Below are 17,319 nucleotides of genomic sequence, written 5' to 3' on the forward strand. Positions count from 1 at the left end.
TCCCAGCTACTCGGGAGGCTGAGGCAAGAGAATGGTGTGAACCCGGGAGGCGGAGCTTGCAGTGAGCCGAGATCGCCACTGCACTCCATGCTGAGCGACAGAGCGAGACTCCATCTCAAAAAACAAAAAACAAAAAAAATCAATATGTACCCCATTGAATATGTATGATTATTGTCAATTAAAAAATCTAAAACTAAAAAAGAGAAATATTGCAAGGATAGATCATTATGCAAAAGTTTTCCTTTTCCATAGAAATCACAACATCAGCCTTTTAAAGAAGAAAATCCATGCAGTTATTTCAACAAAGGCTGAAAATCATCAAAAAATAATCAACATATATTTCAGATAGTAAGCAAATAAACATATTTCTAGGAATAGAAAGAAAGGTCCTTCACCTAAGTAAGTGTTATCTATCCAAAACCAGCAAACGCCTATGGATAAGCAAATATAGAAACCATGTCTACAGGAGGCAGGAAAAAGGCACAGATGTCACTATTATTTCTGCTATTGAATATTTTCTTGAAAACTTTCATCAATGCAATAAGAATAAAACAATAGAGGTATAAGTATTGCAAAGAAAGTAGTTTGTGATTTTCTTTTTAGAAAATCCAAGAGAATCCATTGAAAAATAATGAGAATTCATTTAAGTGTCTGGGTACAAAGTTAACATAAAAATTCAATAAAATCTTTAAATACTTACAGTAAATACATAGAAAAAAATGAGAATTCAGAACTAGTAAATGTAAAAGTAACATTTCAAATCAGTAGAGAAATGATGGAGTATTTATTAAATTATTTGGAGAATATAGCTTTTTAATTGAGAAAAAAATGCATCCAACAAAATAGAAAATGTGCTAAGTGTATGACCAGAAAATCTTTGGTAAAAGATATATAAGCGGCTAATAAGTATATTTTAAAATCAAATCTCATTATTAATGAGGAAAATGCACATTAAAATAACAATCAGATATTTGTCTATCAGATAAGCAAACATTTTAATAATTAATGCTATTCTGTTTTGGTAAGAATCATGGGAACACCACTCTGATATATTTTCATGGTAGCATAGAGTTTTAAAGTTTATTTAGAGGAATTTGGCACCATTGACCAAAAATTAAAATACATGAAACATTTGCCCAGGTGTTCCACTTCTAATAATCTCTCATATAATAATACTCTTATATAGCATGAAAATCTTTGTTCCAAAATGTTAATTGAATAATTATTTTTAGTGGTAAAAATACCTTGAAAATTGCCAAGACATAAATCAAAAAGGAAACTTGAAATTAATTTTTACATACATGTTATAAATACTATGTAGTGCCTTAGAAGAATGATACATGTACTATCATAGAAAACATCTCCTAGGCATTCTAAGTTTTTCAAAAAGGCAAATCACAAGGAAATGTAAAATGTTATAATTTTTGTTAAATTTAAAACAGAACTAAAAGTTTCCTTATGAAAAGTTTAACAAGGGTCACCTCTAATAAGGGATGTTGGAAGGAGATATTCACTCTGCATTCTTTATGATTTATAACAAGATAAATTATCCTTTGTATTACTCGAGGAATTGTTTAATTAGAAAAGTGGTGCTAATTTCATAAATTCATTAGATGCTGTTATAAGGGTTTTCTCTTAAAAATATTAGTGCTTATAGTGTTTTTCTTTATCTAAACAGGGATGTAGCAACTGGATTCTACCTTACTTTTACTGATTTGACAGAATAAAAGGAAAATATGCTTCTTCCACCTCCTGCCTTCCCGGGTTTACCAACTTGACCCTCTTTTCTGCCTAGTCAGTCCTTATACACATTCTCATATCCTGAGAGATCCCCACCCCAGATTTTTTCTCTTGACCAGAGAAAGCTTTTATCAAGCAGAGATAATTAACTTCTATATTTGTGTGACCTGTCTGCTGTTTCTGTGAGGATTTCCAGATAAGCCATATTAGAGAGGACACTTTTACTTTATAATGGGGTGGAGGGAGGTGGTGGAAGCCTGAGCAGGAGGTCTTCCTTGGTTTTGCTTCTGGGCATCAACTTTGAAGGGCTGAGTCTTTTTTATTCCTTATGACTGACTGATACATTTAGGTTTTAAGTCTATAAGCCTTGCCTTTCCCTTGCCTCTTTCTCCTTTTTTTTTAAATTCCTTTTTTCATCTTATCACCTTAGTCTTTAAAAGTGAAACCCCAACAACTTTATAGAACAGATTCAGCTTGGGTCAAAACATAAAAAAAAAAAAAAAAAAAAAAAAATAGCGCTATGTTAAATATCCAAATTGGGAAATTATTTTCCTTATCTTACATTGCATTAATTTTAACTTCCCTTTTAAACGCCATGCAGTTAAGGGTATAGTGCTAGAAATGCAATTCAGAAATGTTTCCTTAAAAAATAAAAATCTGTAACAACATACCATATTCTGTTCATTTGAGTATATCTGTATTATAAGAATAAGTATAAAATGAAATATTTTTGTTTGAAAACCACTGCTATCGTTTAAAATGTTATAAAACAACCAATGTTTTATTTATTACTATTAATAATAGCAACATCATAACAACCAAGGTTTTATTATTATTCTTTTTTTAACCATAATTTATTAACAGCTTGAATATACTTTCTATTTAGTATTTCCATTTTAGCAAGTAGTTCTCTCTTTATCAGATGTGAGAAAAACAGGGCATTATTTGTGCTCCTGGATAATGCTAACTACCATTCTTGTGGCTGGGCTGTGGGCATCTACACACTGGCAACTCCACAAAATAGAAGAACATTTATGGGTTTTTTTGTTATTTCTGTTCTAGGTTTTTACTGCTGTTATCTGACCCTCTATCTCACATAGTTGGGAGCAGAAGTGAAAGGTCAAGGATGAAGATCCAGCTCCTGTGACTGTCTCCATTGTAATGAAATTCTGTTATCACACAATTTTGTTCTCATTCTTTCCCAAATGTATCTAACAAATGGATAACTACCGATTGTGTCATTAAAATCAGTACACAAAGGAACAGATTAGAGTCCAACACAGACCCACACATACAAGGACAGCTAATTTTTGACAAATGTGCAAAGGCAAGTCAGTGGTGAAAAGACAGTCTATTCAACAAACAGTGCTGGAAAAACTGTATATCTACATCAAAAGAAATAAACCTTCAATCCATACCTTGTACTTTTTGCAAAAATGTATCAGACCTAAATGCAAAACCTAAAAGTATAAAACTTAAAAAAAAAAAGGAAGGAAATAATTGTGACTTTGGGTTAAGCAAAGATTTCTAAGTGATGACACCCAAAGTATGCTCCATAGAAGAAAAACAAGATAAACTGGACTTCATCAAAATTGCAAACTTCTTATCCCAATTACCTTGATTTGACCATTACACATTGTATTCATGTATCAAAATCACATGTGCCCCAAAATATGATATACGATGCATCAATATAAAAAGTACTAACGTTTCCTCTTTAAAAACAGTAAAAGACACCCTTAAGAGAATTTAAAGACAATATGCAGTCTGAGAGAAAATATTTGCAGAAGTTATAACTGACAAAGAACTTGCATCCAGAGTATATAAAGAACTCTCAAAGAAATATAAATTAAGATCACAATGAAATACTACTGAATACTTACTAGAATGGCTAACTTAAAACACTGCCCATATCAAATGTTAGCACTGTTGGTGGAAATGCAAAACAACCACTTTGGAAAATAGGTAATTTCTTAAAAAGTGAAACATACACCTACCACGTGATCTAGTCATTCCACTCCTATGTATTTTGCTGAAAGAAATTAAAACATATGTCCATACAAAACTTATATACAAATGATCATAGCAGGCTTATTTGTAGTAGCCCAGAACTCAAAACAACAAAAATGCCCATCAACTAATTGTAGTATTGCCAAGTAATGAATAATTACTCTGCAGTAAACAGGAAAAATAAACTCCTGATACACACAACAACATGGGTAAATTTCAAAATAATTCTGCAGACAGGCAAAAAGAGGAACATACTACATTATTCCACTTATATAAAATTTTAGAAAATGCAAATTCATCTATAGGAACAGAAAACAGATTAGCTATTGTCTAGGCACAAGAGGAGGGATTCAAAGGCATATGAGGAAACTTTCAGGGATGATACAATTTTCATTTTTTTGTCTGTGGTGATACTTTCACAGATACACACATTTGTTGTGTGCCTATTATACATCAATAAAATGGTTTTTAAAAAAGAATTAACTTGTATATTCAGATAAAACTTGTCCAAGAAGAACAGGAGGAAGAGTCACTCAAAAATAAATGAACTTGCAATGCTTCGCTTCTTAGATACCTACAAAAAAAGATAATGCTGCTACACGTGTCATTATACGCTTTGTGTATTTGTGTGGCAGGAGTGGGTGGTGGAAGGGATTGTGTGTATATCCATATTAAGGGAGATATCAACAGGTGTTAATGTACTATATTCAGGCTGAGTATACTATCAGATTCTGTGTTATGTATCATCTCATGTAGAAGCATGAACATTTAGCCGCATCCCCCCACAAAAAAATCATCTAGTAATTGAACAAAGAACATATCACTATGCAAATAATTTATATATAACCTTATTAAGAAAAACAAGCATATGATATGATAAAACTAATACTTACATTTCACAGTAGAACAAATAGGATTAATGCAGCAATTAAACTGATTATGAAGAAAAAGCTTATTTTATTTTAGATACCTACTACATAAAATTAAATAAACTAATCAACCAAAAAAAAAAGGTTACAAAAATAAAAGTGTGTTACAAGATACTTATGTATACACAATTAAAGTAGAGAATTGTGATTAGAAAAAGTCATCTACTTTCAACATTTTCATTGCCTATATCTAGGAAAAAATAATTCCAAATTGAAAATCACAATTGTTGATTAATACATTATTTTTATATGATGTTTTTGTACGCTTTTTTCTATTTTTCATCTCCATGTTCCATTCCAAACTTTTCCAGGATCAGTGTGAGTGGTTAAGTAGTTATCCGTAATCCTTGAAAAGCATCCAAAAAAAACCCCAAGTATCCAAAAAAAAAAAAAAACCAACCAATTTTAATATGAAATTTAGTCACATTTGCCCAATATCATGAATTATTTCTTGAAGAAATCATAGTTGTCTTAAGTAAGTCAAGGCCAAAATCATTTTACCTTTAGGGTTTCACCATTGATTAACTTTTTGCTTAATTCAGTAGAAAACAAAAAATATGAATAGACAATTCTCAAATAAACATAAACATATGAAAACACAATCTTACCACTAATCTAAGAAATACAAATACTAATATTGATAAATTAATTTGGAGATGTTGATTACAAATGTAAGCGTAGGTAGTGATTACTTTTCAGTGGTATTTTGAGTTACTTTTAATTTCTTCTTTGTATTTCAACGTATTGTCTGACTTTATCAATGAACACATATCATTTTCACAAAATGTAAAGTTATCTTAACACCGACTCATTAGTTGTTTGCAGAAAAAGTTGACCAATGGATCAGAAAAGAATTAGAAACAGACCCAAGCAATTTATTTAATGTGATCAAAGTAGCATTTCAAGTAAGCAGGAGATAGAAAGATTACCAAATAAATGATACTAGAAGAATTAGCTAGCTAATAAAAATAAGTATTTTAAAAATCTGAATCCCTACCTCATGACTCATTCTAAACTACTAATTCCTGATGCTACAAAGTTTAAAACATAAGAGCATACTTTTTTTTTAAATCTCCATAATTTAAAAATAAATAGTAAGTCTCAGAACAATATTTATGGTATAACACCACTGATGTAAATCATTGTTTCTATAACATATGATTTGATTAAAATTATTCAACGAAAGGATATGCACTTAGTAAGTTTCATTCACCATTATACTACAATCCTCTACCACATTTGCCCGGCATATGACAGGCACAAAAACATATTAGCTGAATGACAAAAAAAATGAACCTTTATGCACTGTTAGAATTGTAAATTGTGATAATCATTCTGCAGAGAGTTTGGCAATATGTATACAATAATAATTCCATTATATGAAATGATCATTCCCAGGCCATTCATTTCTAGGAATTTATCTTATGACCAATTTTCAGAAGTGCATAGAAATATATGCTTTAGGTATCCAGGGACACTTATTATAGCAGGAAAATAGTATGTATATAAGGGGAGAGATGGTATAGAAATAGCCACCCTATAAGAGGAATCTGTTCAAATAAATTAAGGCAATTATTTCCATGGAATATGCACTTATTTAAAAATAAGATGTTGATCATTTGCCATGAAAATATAGCCATTAGTAACTGATAAATTAAATGAAAAGACTACAAAACATAATATGGTATCACGTAGATAAAGCAGTATACATAAATAGGCAGGTATGTATATGCACAAGGAAATTTCTGGAAGGAAGTGCATCAAAATGCTAGTAATTCTTATCATTTGGTGGTTAAGATTGTGTGTTTTTACTACTGTTGGAATTTTCTGTATTGAGGTTTTATCTTTGCAATGTTCACAGACTTTGACAATTAGAGATATACAATAAAAGTAAATGCATTTATGAGACAGAAAAGCGTTTCATAACTTTTAAAAAACGTGACTACATGACAAAGCACAAATTCTATAAAGATTAATCTAACATTAATACAGTTCCTCATTTGAAATGAATAATTTATCATATTTCATATTTTAATTTACCACTTGTATTCTATGACCAGGTTTAGATAGTTAATGCGGTTAAGTAGCTTATTGTCTACATTAGTATGCCAAATTACCTCTGTGGATTTTCCTGTTTCCATAGAATTATCAAGATTATTATCTAAAATAAATCTCTAAATGACTGCATCCTGTAAACTTTTATTCAGATGGAGATGAGTAATTTTTGTCATTCTTTAAAATGTGCTAAACATGATCCTTACCTTTCAATGAAAAGTAAATACTCGTCTTTTTTATTGTACCAAGGGAGTTGTTCTGTAGCAGAAAAAAAAATTCCTGTAAATAAAAATAACAAATACCCGTTTTTAAACTTCATTTTGCAAAAGTTTACTCACATATTACTGGACTTGTAAATCATACTATAGTATGGCTAGAATTTTACAACATTAGAAGGAAATTGGTGGCAGATGACATCGCATACACTGACAGAAGATGCACATTCATTAGCACAAATTCCCCCTCCCATCCCACTGTTCTTGTAATTGAAACCTGCTGCACAAAAGTATAACGCAAATCATTTGCTTTTTAACAATACTACCTAACATTTAATACACTCTTTGTTTTATCTACAAGGTTGTTGCAAGCATTGAGAAGGGCTACGTGGCAAGTTAGCAGCAAGGTTGGGGTATATAATATGCCAGCCTAAAAAGAGAAATATAATAAAAATGGTGTAACTGACTCACGGCAACATGGGTTCGCAAACCTTGTAGATGGATATAAACCAGGCTTGCCAAACATCACAGACAGCACTTATTAAATCAGCTTCGTGGAATGCAATACGCCTGCTGTCTAGTCCCTCCCCCCTCTGCCAATAACCGACTCTCCCCTTTTTTATCCAGTGTAAAAATACATGCTCATAGAATATTTAGAGAAAATCGTTTTGTTTTTAAATCGTCCACAGTCACACTACCCAATGACGCCATTTGGACCATTTTCATTCAATTTTTGTTTTTTTTCTTTTACAGATTTTTGTCAAGAGACCCGTGACAAACTAAACGGGAATTCAGGATGGGCGGATGGGAGAAGGAAGACACGCCTCTTCTGCCCTTGTTAGGAACTATGGCTGGTATTTTCACCTCATGTCTACGCTTTTTTTTCTCTTTTAATTATAAAACTATAAATATAGACTTTTTAGGGGGCAGGGGGACACCTTCCAGGGGGTCGCACCTCAGCCGGCGAGCAGCGTCTGGGAAGGTGGGCGGAGCCAGGAGTAGTGGCGTTTGGCCGTTCGTTGGGCGTACGGTTTGTCAATTAAGGTGGACCAGCAAATGAGGAGCGAACTAAAGGCACACTGGGAACGAAATTAACGGGAGGTCTGACCGCGAGGGGAGGGGGCTCGCGATCTAAAACGAGAAGAGATCTCGGGGTCTCATACTGCGCCATTCGGCTGCGGTATATCTCGGCACTCTGTAGCTGCAGCCGGGAGAGGCCTTGCCGCCACCGCTGTCGCCCAGGCCTCCACTGCCGCTGCCACCTCAGCGCCGGCCTCTGCAGCTCCAGCTCCAGCTCCAGCTCCAGCTCCAGCTCCAGCTCCCCTCTGCGCCGCTGCTGCCATCGCCGCTGCCACCTCCGCAGCCCGGGCCTCCGCCGCCGCCACTCGAGCATCCGTGAGTCATTTTCTGCCCATCTCTGGTCGCACGGTCTCCGCGGTAGAGTTTTTCAGGCTTGCAAGATGGCAGAAGCAGATTTTAAAATGGTCTCGGAACCCGTCGCCCATGGGGTTGCCGAAGAGGAGATGGCTAGCTCGACTAGTGATTCTGGGGAAGAATCTGACAGCAGTAGCTCTAGCAGCAGCACGAGTGGCAGCAGCAGCGGCAGCAGCACTAGTGGCAGCAGCAGCAGCAGCAGCGGCAGCAGCAGCAGCAGCGGCAGCACTGGCAGCCGCAGCCGCTTATATAGAAAGAAGAGGGTACCTGAGCCTTCCAGCAGGGCGCGGCGGGCCCCGTTGGGAACAAATTTCGTGGATAGGCTGCCTCAGGCAGTTAGAAATCGCGTGCAAGCGCTTAGAAACATTCAAGATGAATGTGACAAGGTAGACACCCTGTTCTTAAAAGCAATTCATGATCTTGAAAGAAAATATGCTGAACTCAACAAGCCTCTATATGATAGGCGGTTTCAAATCATCAATGCAGAATATGAGCCTACAGAAGAAGAATGTGAATGGAATTCAGAGGATGAGGAGTTCAGCAGTGATGAGGAGGTGCAGGATAACACCCCTAGTGAAATGCCTCCCTTAGAGGGTGAGGAAGAAGAAAACCCTAAAGAAAACCCAGAGGTGAAAGCTGAAGAGAAGGAAGTTCCTAAAGAAATTCCTGAGGTGAAAGATGAAGAAAAGGAAGTCCCTAAAGAAATTCCTGAGGTAAAGGCTGAAGAGAAAGCAGATTCTAAAGCAGACTGTATGGAGGCAACCCCTGAAGTAAAAGAAGATCCTAAAGAAGCCCCCCAGGTAAAGGCAGATGATAAAGAACAGCCTAAAGCAACAGAGGCTAAGGCAAGGGCTGCAGTAAGAGAGGCTCATAAAAGAGTTCCTGAGGAAAGGCTTCAGGACAGTATAGATCTTAAAAGAGCTAGGAGGGGAAAGCCTAAAAGAGAAGACCCTAAAGGCGTTCCTGACTATTGGCTGATTGTTTTAAAGAATGTTGACAAGCTCGGGCCTATGATTCAGAAGTATGATGAGCCCATTCTGAAGTTCTTGTCGGATGTTAGCCTGAAGTTCTCAAAACCTGGCCAGCCTGTAAGTTACACCTTTGAATTTCATTTTCTACCCAATCCATACTTCAGAAATGAGGTGCTGGTGAAGACATATATAATAAAGTCAAAACCAGATCACAATGATCCCTTCTTTTCTTGGGGATGGGAAATTGAAGATTGCAAAGGCTGCAAGATAGACTGGAGAAGAGGAAAAGATGTGACTGTGACAACTACCCAGAGTCGCACAACTGCTACTGGAGAAATTGAAATCCAGCCAAGAGTGGTTCCTAATGCATCATTCTTCAATTTCTTTAGTCCTCCTGAGATTCCTGTGATTGGGAAGCTGGAACCACGAGAAGATGCTATCCTGGATGAGGACTTTGAAATTGGGCAGATTTTACATGATAATGTCATCCTGAAATCAATCTATTACTATACTGGAGAAGTCAATGGTACCTACTATCAATTTGGCAAACATTATGGAAACAGGAAATACAGAAAATAAGTCAATCTGAAAGATTTTTCAAGAATCTTAAAATCTCAAGAAGTGAAGCAGATTCATACAGCCTTGAAAAAAGTAAAACCTTGACCTGTAATCTGAACACTATTATTCCTTATAGTCATGTTTTTGTGGTTTCTTGGTAGTCTATATTTTAAAAATTGTCCTAAAAAGTGTCTAAGTGCCAGTTTATTCTATCTAGACTGTTGTAGTATAATATTCTTCAAAATATGTAAGCTGTGGTCAATTATCTAAAGCATGTTAGTTTGGTGCTACAGTGTTGATTTTTGTGATGTCCTTTGGTCATGTTTCTGTTAGACTGTAGGTGTGAAACTGTCACAATTGTTAACTGAAACAAATATTTGCTTGAAAAAAAAAAAAAGTTCATGAAGTACCAATGCAAGTGCTTTATTTTTTTCTTTTTTCCAGCCCAGAAGACTAAGCGTTTAAATCTGCTTGCACTAGCTGTGCCTTCATTAGTTTGCTATAGAAATCCAGTACTTATAGTAACTAAAACAGTGTATTTTGAAGTTTGACTGCTTGAAAAAGATTAGCATACATTTAAGAATGTCAAGACCACATTTGATTCACCTGAGACCTTGTGTATGTGACATATAGTGGCCTATACATTTAATCATAATAATGTTATTGTTTACCACTGAGGTGTTAATATGACATAGTATTTTTTAAAAAGTTTCTTCATCTTATATTGTGTAATTGTAAACTAAAGACACCATGTTTTCTTTGTATTATGTTCTACCTTCCCTTTCACTGAAAATGATCATTTGATACTGTTTTTCATGTTCTTTTATTGCAACCTAAAATAAATAAATATTAAAGTGTGTTATACTATAAAAATCTAGCCTTTTCTCCTGACTATAAAAGAGGGATACTTATCATAGAAAAAAGTAGAGGATCACAAGGAAAGGGACAATTTAATAAAATGGTAATTATTATTAACATTCTGATGTATTTCCCACATCTTAGCTTTTCTGTTGGAGGACACTCATTCAAGATTTTGGAGAGCAATGGGACAAGGAGAAGGAACAGGGCATGGAGGGAAAGGAAGAGAAAGGTAGAAGAGGGTGGGGATGGATAAGGGAGGAGGGAGAAAGGAGGGGTAGAGAAGAAAGGAAAGAGGTGAAAAAGGGAAAGGGAGGAAGGTGGGTAGCAGAAGGAATGGAGGGGCAAAGGGAACTGGAGAGAAGAGGGGAAGGAGAGCAGGAGTACCTCACTCACAACGCCACTTATATGTAAGACAAGCTATGGAAGGTCACACTACCTTGACTCATTTTTTTTTACAGGTGACACCAGGCTTTCATCTCTTCACCATGCAGCTGGTCACAGAGAGATCCTAAGATTTTGGTTTGAGATAAGTGTGAGGAGGTTCCCTCACACTTAAACTCAGTTTACCAGGGAGCTTTGCACTGGACATAAAGGGAGCAGCACAGCATATAATAAAGCGGTATCTTATTTCACATTTGTCATTTCCGGGTCCACATATGTTTTCCTTGAAAACCTCATAGGAAACTGTAGCCAAAGTAAGACAGGATTTTAGAATTTCTGGCTCTCTAGGCATAAAATGATCTATAATAGTCTTCCATACCCCACCATATACAGTTTAGCATCTAGCTTTTATTCTGCTTAACAATAGTCACTCCCCAATTTCTATAATGTAAAAATATTAAAACCGATGTCATATTTAGCCAACCACATGTGTTCAGATAGTTAGGTTTACTTTATGATTTTCCACAACATCAGGAAGCAAATTATTGTTTCTAGCAATACCACAGCGTTCTGTTTTGTTTTGCTTTTGTTTTGTTTGTTTGTTTGTTTTGAGACAAAGTTTCACTCTTATTGCCCAGGGTGGAGTGCAACCTCCGGCTCCTGGGTTCAAGTGATTCTCCTGCCTCAGCCTCCCAAGTAACTGGGATTACAGGCATGTGCCACCACACCCAGCTAATTTTGTATTTTTAGTAGAGACGGAGTTCCTCCACGTTGCTCAGGCTGGTCTTGAACTCCCAACTTCAGGTGATCCGCCCACCTCAGCCTCCCAAAGTACTGGGATTACAGGCATGAGCCACTGTGTCCAGCCCACTGCATTTTTTTTTTTTTACAGTGCCTATTTTATTTCTGAGATTTTTGCATCCATGAAGAATAGATATGGCAGATTCACTTATATGCCAAAACTAAAATGAAGAATGTAACAAATATAGTGTATCTGGCTCCTGATGCATAGGTACCCAAATTGGATATATACTGTACTTGCCAGACATCACAAAGAGCAGAGCCCTTAAAACTTCTACATAGGATGCAATATACTTTTTGCATCTTAGAACTTTTAGCAAAGTATTTAACACCTTCCCTTTCTGTGTTCTCCAAATTAAAGGAACACATGTTATTATAGAATATTTGCAAAATAGAAGCAGAAATGCAGAAGATAAAAATCACTCAGAAGCCCACTATAACTTTAAAGTTAGATCTAGGGACGGGGCAGGGTTTCAGAGAGCCAAAGATTTATGCATCAGTAAAACTGGGACACCGGAAATGCAATCAGCCAGTAGTGAATGCTTCAGCCACCTCTGCATGTTAAGGAAGGTGGGTAGAGCCAGAAAACTCGTTGAGCTGGCACATGTATTGGGCTGCATGTTTGCCCATCACACTGGCTCAGACAATGAACGATGTTAGAAGGAGAAGCCCGCTGGAAACTAAGCTAAGGGGAAGGGAAGATAGTGAGAAGTGTTCAATGAGTCATCTTCTGCACCTTCCTTATGGTTGGCTGTTTCTTGTTGCTGTAACTCAAAGCTGAGGCCAGCTGCCCCCAGCCCAAGGAAAAGGTCACCTCCTCCTCCAGACTGCTCCTCCACCCCCTCTTTATCTTCCTTTGCAGTTCAGACCACGTCCTTGTTAATGAGCTCATTTCCCTCCTGAGTTAGGCTCTGAGCATCCACCTAGTCATTCTAAATGTTGGGTCTTTTTTGTTTAATGTAGCAGACTCAGATAACAAGAGACATCTCTAAGCAGCAGCAGCAGAGACTACTGAAAAGGTAATGGAAGGAACCTGAGCTGTGAGCGAAGAAAGTAACAACACGGTCAAAGGATGCAAATGTCACGTTCTGCAGCCTGGAGTGCTCCAAGCCTGGAGGTGCCACACTATCCGGCAATGCCAGTTCATCTGCCGTTAAAAAGCTTCAGGGTGCTGTAATAAGATAGAAGCTGATTTTTTTTATCAGGCATTGCAGGCTCTGGGAAAAGGTATATATCTTCACTTTATGAGGTGTTTGAGCCCACCAACACATGTATGAAGATGTGGGATTATGCCTATAGATTACAAAGTGGGCCGGGCGCGGTGGCTCAAGCCTGTAATCCCAGCACTTTGGGAGGCCAAGACGGGCGGATCACGAGGTCAGGAGATCGAGACCATCCTGGTTAACACGGTGAAACCCCGTCTCTACTAAAAATACAAAAACTAGCCGGGCAAGGTGGCGGGCGCCTGTAGTCCCAGCTACTCGGGAGGCTGAGGCAGGAGAATGGCGTAAACCCAGGAGGCGGAGCTTGCAGTGAGCTGAGATCTGGCCACTGCACTCCAGTCCGGGCGACAGAGCGAGACTCCGCCTCAAAAAAAAAAAAAAGATTACAAAGTGAATGTCCTGAAAGTGATGAGGTTTTGAATAAAGAGAATCTGGATTCTAAGGTAACTGGCAAAGCTGAGAAACAAAATGAGGGGCAAAGATGGGAAAGGAGAAAAATGATTTAGGAAAAAACTCCTTAAAGAACTGAGCAAGTGCCGACTTTTTAAAGTTACAATTTATATTTTATTTTAACAAAATATTTCAAAATTAAGGTGTTGAAGAAGATAGGAGCTGATGTTAAAATGAGATTTCCTGATCCCTTCCTCTTTGAATATTCAGAAAATGAGGTCTGTAAAGAATGTCACATAGACCACAGGAAAATAAAAAAAAATCTCTCTAAAAGTAAGGTAATCACATATTAAATCGGACACTCCAACCCAGACTGAAGAAGTTCCCAAAGACTCTTTATTTCCTTCAGTGCTTTATTTCCTTTAGTTCTCTTGAAACACAGTGCTTGAAAGTGGAAGCCATGAAGAAAATAAGTCAGGTTCATTTGTAACTTTGTGATTGCTGGAATTTAAGTTACATGCTTTTCTAATTCAGCGAAGAGATTTACACTAAACAGAAGAGTCTGTTGGAACCTAGGATGACAGCAAACTGAAAGGCTGACAGATCTTGATCCAACTATTTATAAGATGGAAAAGCTGAGTTTTCAAGATCTGGAAAATACTTTGAACATCTGAACTCAGAAAACAACATGATTTGAAGAAGCAGAGTATATAACCTGCGGTATAATATTTCAACACAATTATGCATTACTTAAAATTTTACATTTTGTGTTTTTTGTAGATTATATTTTCAAAATGTCAAAAGTGAAATGTTTTAGTATTAAAAGACATAGTATTTAGAAGTATGCCTTTCTTTGAGACGAAGAACACAGCAAATTCTCTAGGAAATCTTTATTTATTGCTATGTAGTTTAGTCCTCATGATGTATTTTTATCCTATAGCTATTAGAGAGCAACGGTAAAAATTATCAGAAATTTTCAGTGAAGCTAATATTCACTTGAGGAAAAATACACTTGAAGAATGAATCCAAGTGTATGTTCGCCTCCAGCTCAGAAGTAGAAAGGGTTTAAGTCATCTTGTACCAGGTGTACATGCATTATTTTGCTATACAAATAGACTTATTTATTATGCAATGGTACATTACAAAATACCTCTTGAATAAAGCAACATAGAGCTAAGAATTTTCAGAAACCCATTGACATAAATTCTCCTAGATTATTTATAGTTTTGAATTTTGCACGACACAAATTTATAAAGAAAAAAATAATACTTAGACTATTACTTCCCATAGTAGTGTCATCAAAAGTTACTGTTTGCAAGTGGTTTTCTCATTCATCTTTTACTCTTCAATTGTATTTGTCATTTTTAAATTATTATGCTTAATCACTTTAGTTTGAAGATGATTAAGCATATTTTCTTTGCATTGTGCTTCACTAAAAGCTATCATATTGTTTTATTACATCTTTATAAAATGTGTTCACTATAGAAAATTTGGAAGATATATTGAAAAGTACAAAATAATTTAAAACTTTATTTGAAATTTGATACTTTATATGAAAACATATCTATATATATATCTTTAAACATGATAATCACTATTTTATACCTTTCGTATTTCATTTATTATATTTTGAAGTACTATCTATATCAGTGCATGTAAATCTTCACTCTTTTTAGCTGTATTTGATTTATAATTGATGTGTAATAATTGTACATTTTTTATATTTGTTTTCTTTCTTTAATTACACTTTAAGTTCTGGGATACATGTGCAGAATGTACAGGTTTGTTACATAAGTATACACGTGCCATGGTGGTTTGTTGCACCCATTAAACCATCATCTACATTAGGAATTTCTCCTAATGCTATCTCTCCCCTAGTCCTCCACCTCTTGACATGTCCTGGTGTGTAATGTTCCCCTCCCTGTGTCGGTGTGTTCACATTGTTCAACTCCCACTTATGAGTGAGAACATGTGGTGTTTGGTTTTCTGTTCCCGTGTTAGTTTGCTGAGAATGATGGTTTCAAGCTTTATCAGTGTCCCTGCAAAGGACATGAGCTCATCCTTTTTCATGGCTGCATAGTATTCCATGGTGTTTATGTGCCACACTGCTTTATCCACTCTGATGGGCATTTGGGTTGGTTCCAAGTATTTGCTATTGTGAACGGTGCTGCAATAAACATACGTGTGCATGTGTCTTTATAGTACAATGATTTATAATCCTTTGGGTATATACCCAGTAATGGGATTGCTGGTTCCAGATCCTTGAGGAATCACCACACTGTCTTCCACAATGGTTGAACTAATTTACACTCCCACCAACAGCCTAAAGTTGTTCCTATTTCTCCACATCCTTTCCAGCATCTGTTTTTTCCTGACGTTTTAATGATCGCCATTCTAACTGGTTTGAGATGGTATCTCATTGTGGTTTTGATTTGCATTTCTCTAATGACCAGTGATGATGCCCTTTTATTTTCATGTTTGTTGGCCACATAAATGTCTTTTGACTAGTGTCTGTTCATATACTTTGCCCATTTTTTGATTTTTTTTTCTTGTAAATTTGTTTAAGTTCTTTGTAGATTCTGGATATTAGCCCTTTGTCAGATGGATAGATTGCAAAAATTTTATCCCATTCTGTAGGTTGCCTACTCTTGCTGATGACATTTTCTTTTGCTGTACAAAAACTCTTTAGCTTTGGATCTCGTTTGTCTATTTTGGCTTTTGTTGCCATCACTTTTGGTGTTTTAGTCATAAAGTCTTTGCCCATGCCTAGGTCCTGAGTGATATTGCTTAGGTTTTCTTATAGGGTTTTTAAGGTTTTAGGTCTTATGTTTAAGTCTTTAATCCATCTTGAATTAATTTTTGTATAAGGCATAAGGAAGGGGTCCAGTTACAGTTTTCTACATATGGCTAGCCATTTTTCCCAACACCATTTATTAAAAAGGGCATCATTTCCCCATTGCTTGTTTTTTGTCAAGCTTGTCAAAGATCACATTGTTGTAGATGTGTGGTGTTATTTCTGAAGCCTCTATTCTGTTCCATTGGTCTATATATCTGTGTTGGTACTAGTACCGTGCTGTTTTGGTTACTGTAGCCTTGTAGAATAGTTTGAAGTCAGGTAATGTGATGCCTCCAGCTTTGTTCTTTTTGCTTAGGATCGTCTTGGCTATACAGGCTCTTTTTTTGGTTCAATATGAAATTTAAAGTCGATTTTTCTAATTCTGTAAAGAAAGTCAATGGTATCTTGAGGGGAATAGCATTGAATCTATAAATTATTTGGGAAGCATGGCCATTTTCATGATATTGATTCTTCCTATCCATTAGCATTGAATGCTTTTCCATTTGTTTGTGTCCTCTCTTATTTCTTTGAGCAGTGGTTTGTAGTTCTCCTTGAAGAGGTCCTTCACATCCCTTGTAAGTTGAATTCCTAGGTATTTTATTCTTTTTGTAGCAATTGTAAATGGGAGTTCACTCATGATTTAGCCCTCTATTTGTCTATTATTGGTGTATAGGAATGCTTGTGATGTTTGCACATTGATTTTGTATCCTGAGACTTTGCTGAAGTTGCTTATCAGCTTAAGGAGACTTAGACTCAGACAGTGTGGTTTTCTAAATATGTGATCATGTCATCTGCAAATAAAGACAATTTGACTTCCTCGCTTCCTATTTGAATACCCTTTATTTCTTTCTCTTGCCTGATTGCCCTGGCCAGAACTTTCAATACTATGTTGAATAGGAGTGGTGAGAGAGGGCA

At 36.1% G+C, this 17,319-nt stretch overlaps 2 protein-coding genes across 4 annotated transcripts in view; one reads left to right on the forward strand and one right to left on the reverse strand.

Moving 5' to 3' along the window:
- Positions 1-7,682, reverse strand: part of FAM133A (family with sequence similarity 133, member A) — a 40,735-nt gene extending 33,053 nt beyond the window's left edge. Inside the window, exons 1-2 of one of the 2 annotated variants that reach the window (XM_011937275.1) lie at positions 7,421-7,682; positions 6,941-6,992 (exon numbers count right to left, since the gene is read on the reverse strand). The gene's annotated coding sequence lies outside the window, so the exon portion shown is untranslated. Of the gene's footprint in view, positions 1-6,940; positions 7,014-7,420 lie in introns of both variants that reach the window. The other variant, XM_011937276.1, reaches the window with a different exon arrangement.
- A 327-nt stretch (positions 7,683-8,009) lies between these two features.
- On the forward strand, positions 8,010-10,785 carry NAP1L3 (nucleosome assembly protein 1-like 3). 2 transcript variants are annotated; one of them, XM_011937279.1, is made up of 2 exons: positions 8,010-8,937; positions 9,013-10,785. In XM_011937279.1, the coding sequence occupies exons 1-2, from the start codon at positions 8,410-8,412 to the stop codon at positions 9,931-9,933; spliced, it is 1,449 nt and encodes a 482-aa protein (XP_011792669.1). In that variant the 5' UTR covers positions 8,010-8,409; the 3' UTR covers positions 9,934-10,785. The 2 variants fall into 2 exon arrangements, with proteins under 2 accessions (XP_011792669.1, XP_011792668.1); XM_011937278.1 differs by having other exon boundaries at positions 8,010-10,785.
- The last annotated feature ends 6,534 nt before the right edge of the window (positions 10,786-17,319 follow it).

The sequence above is a fragment of the Colobus angolensis genome, unplaced genomic scaffold (assembly GCF_000951035.1).
Source record: "Colobus angolensis palliatus isolate OR3802 unplaced genomic scaffold, Cang.pa_1.0 Scaffold161, whole genome shotgun sequence".
Classification (NCBI taxonomy): domain Eukaryota; kingdom Metazoa; phylum Chordata; class Mammalia; order Primates; family Cercopithecidae; genus Colobus; species Colobus angolensis.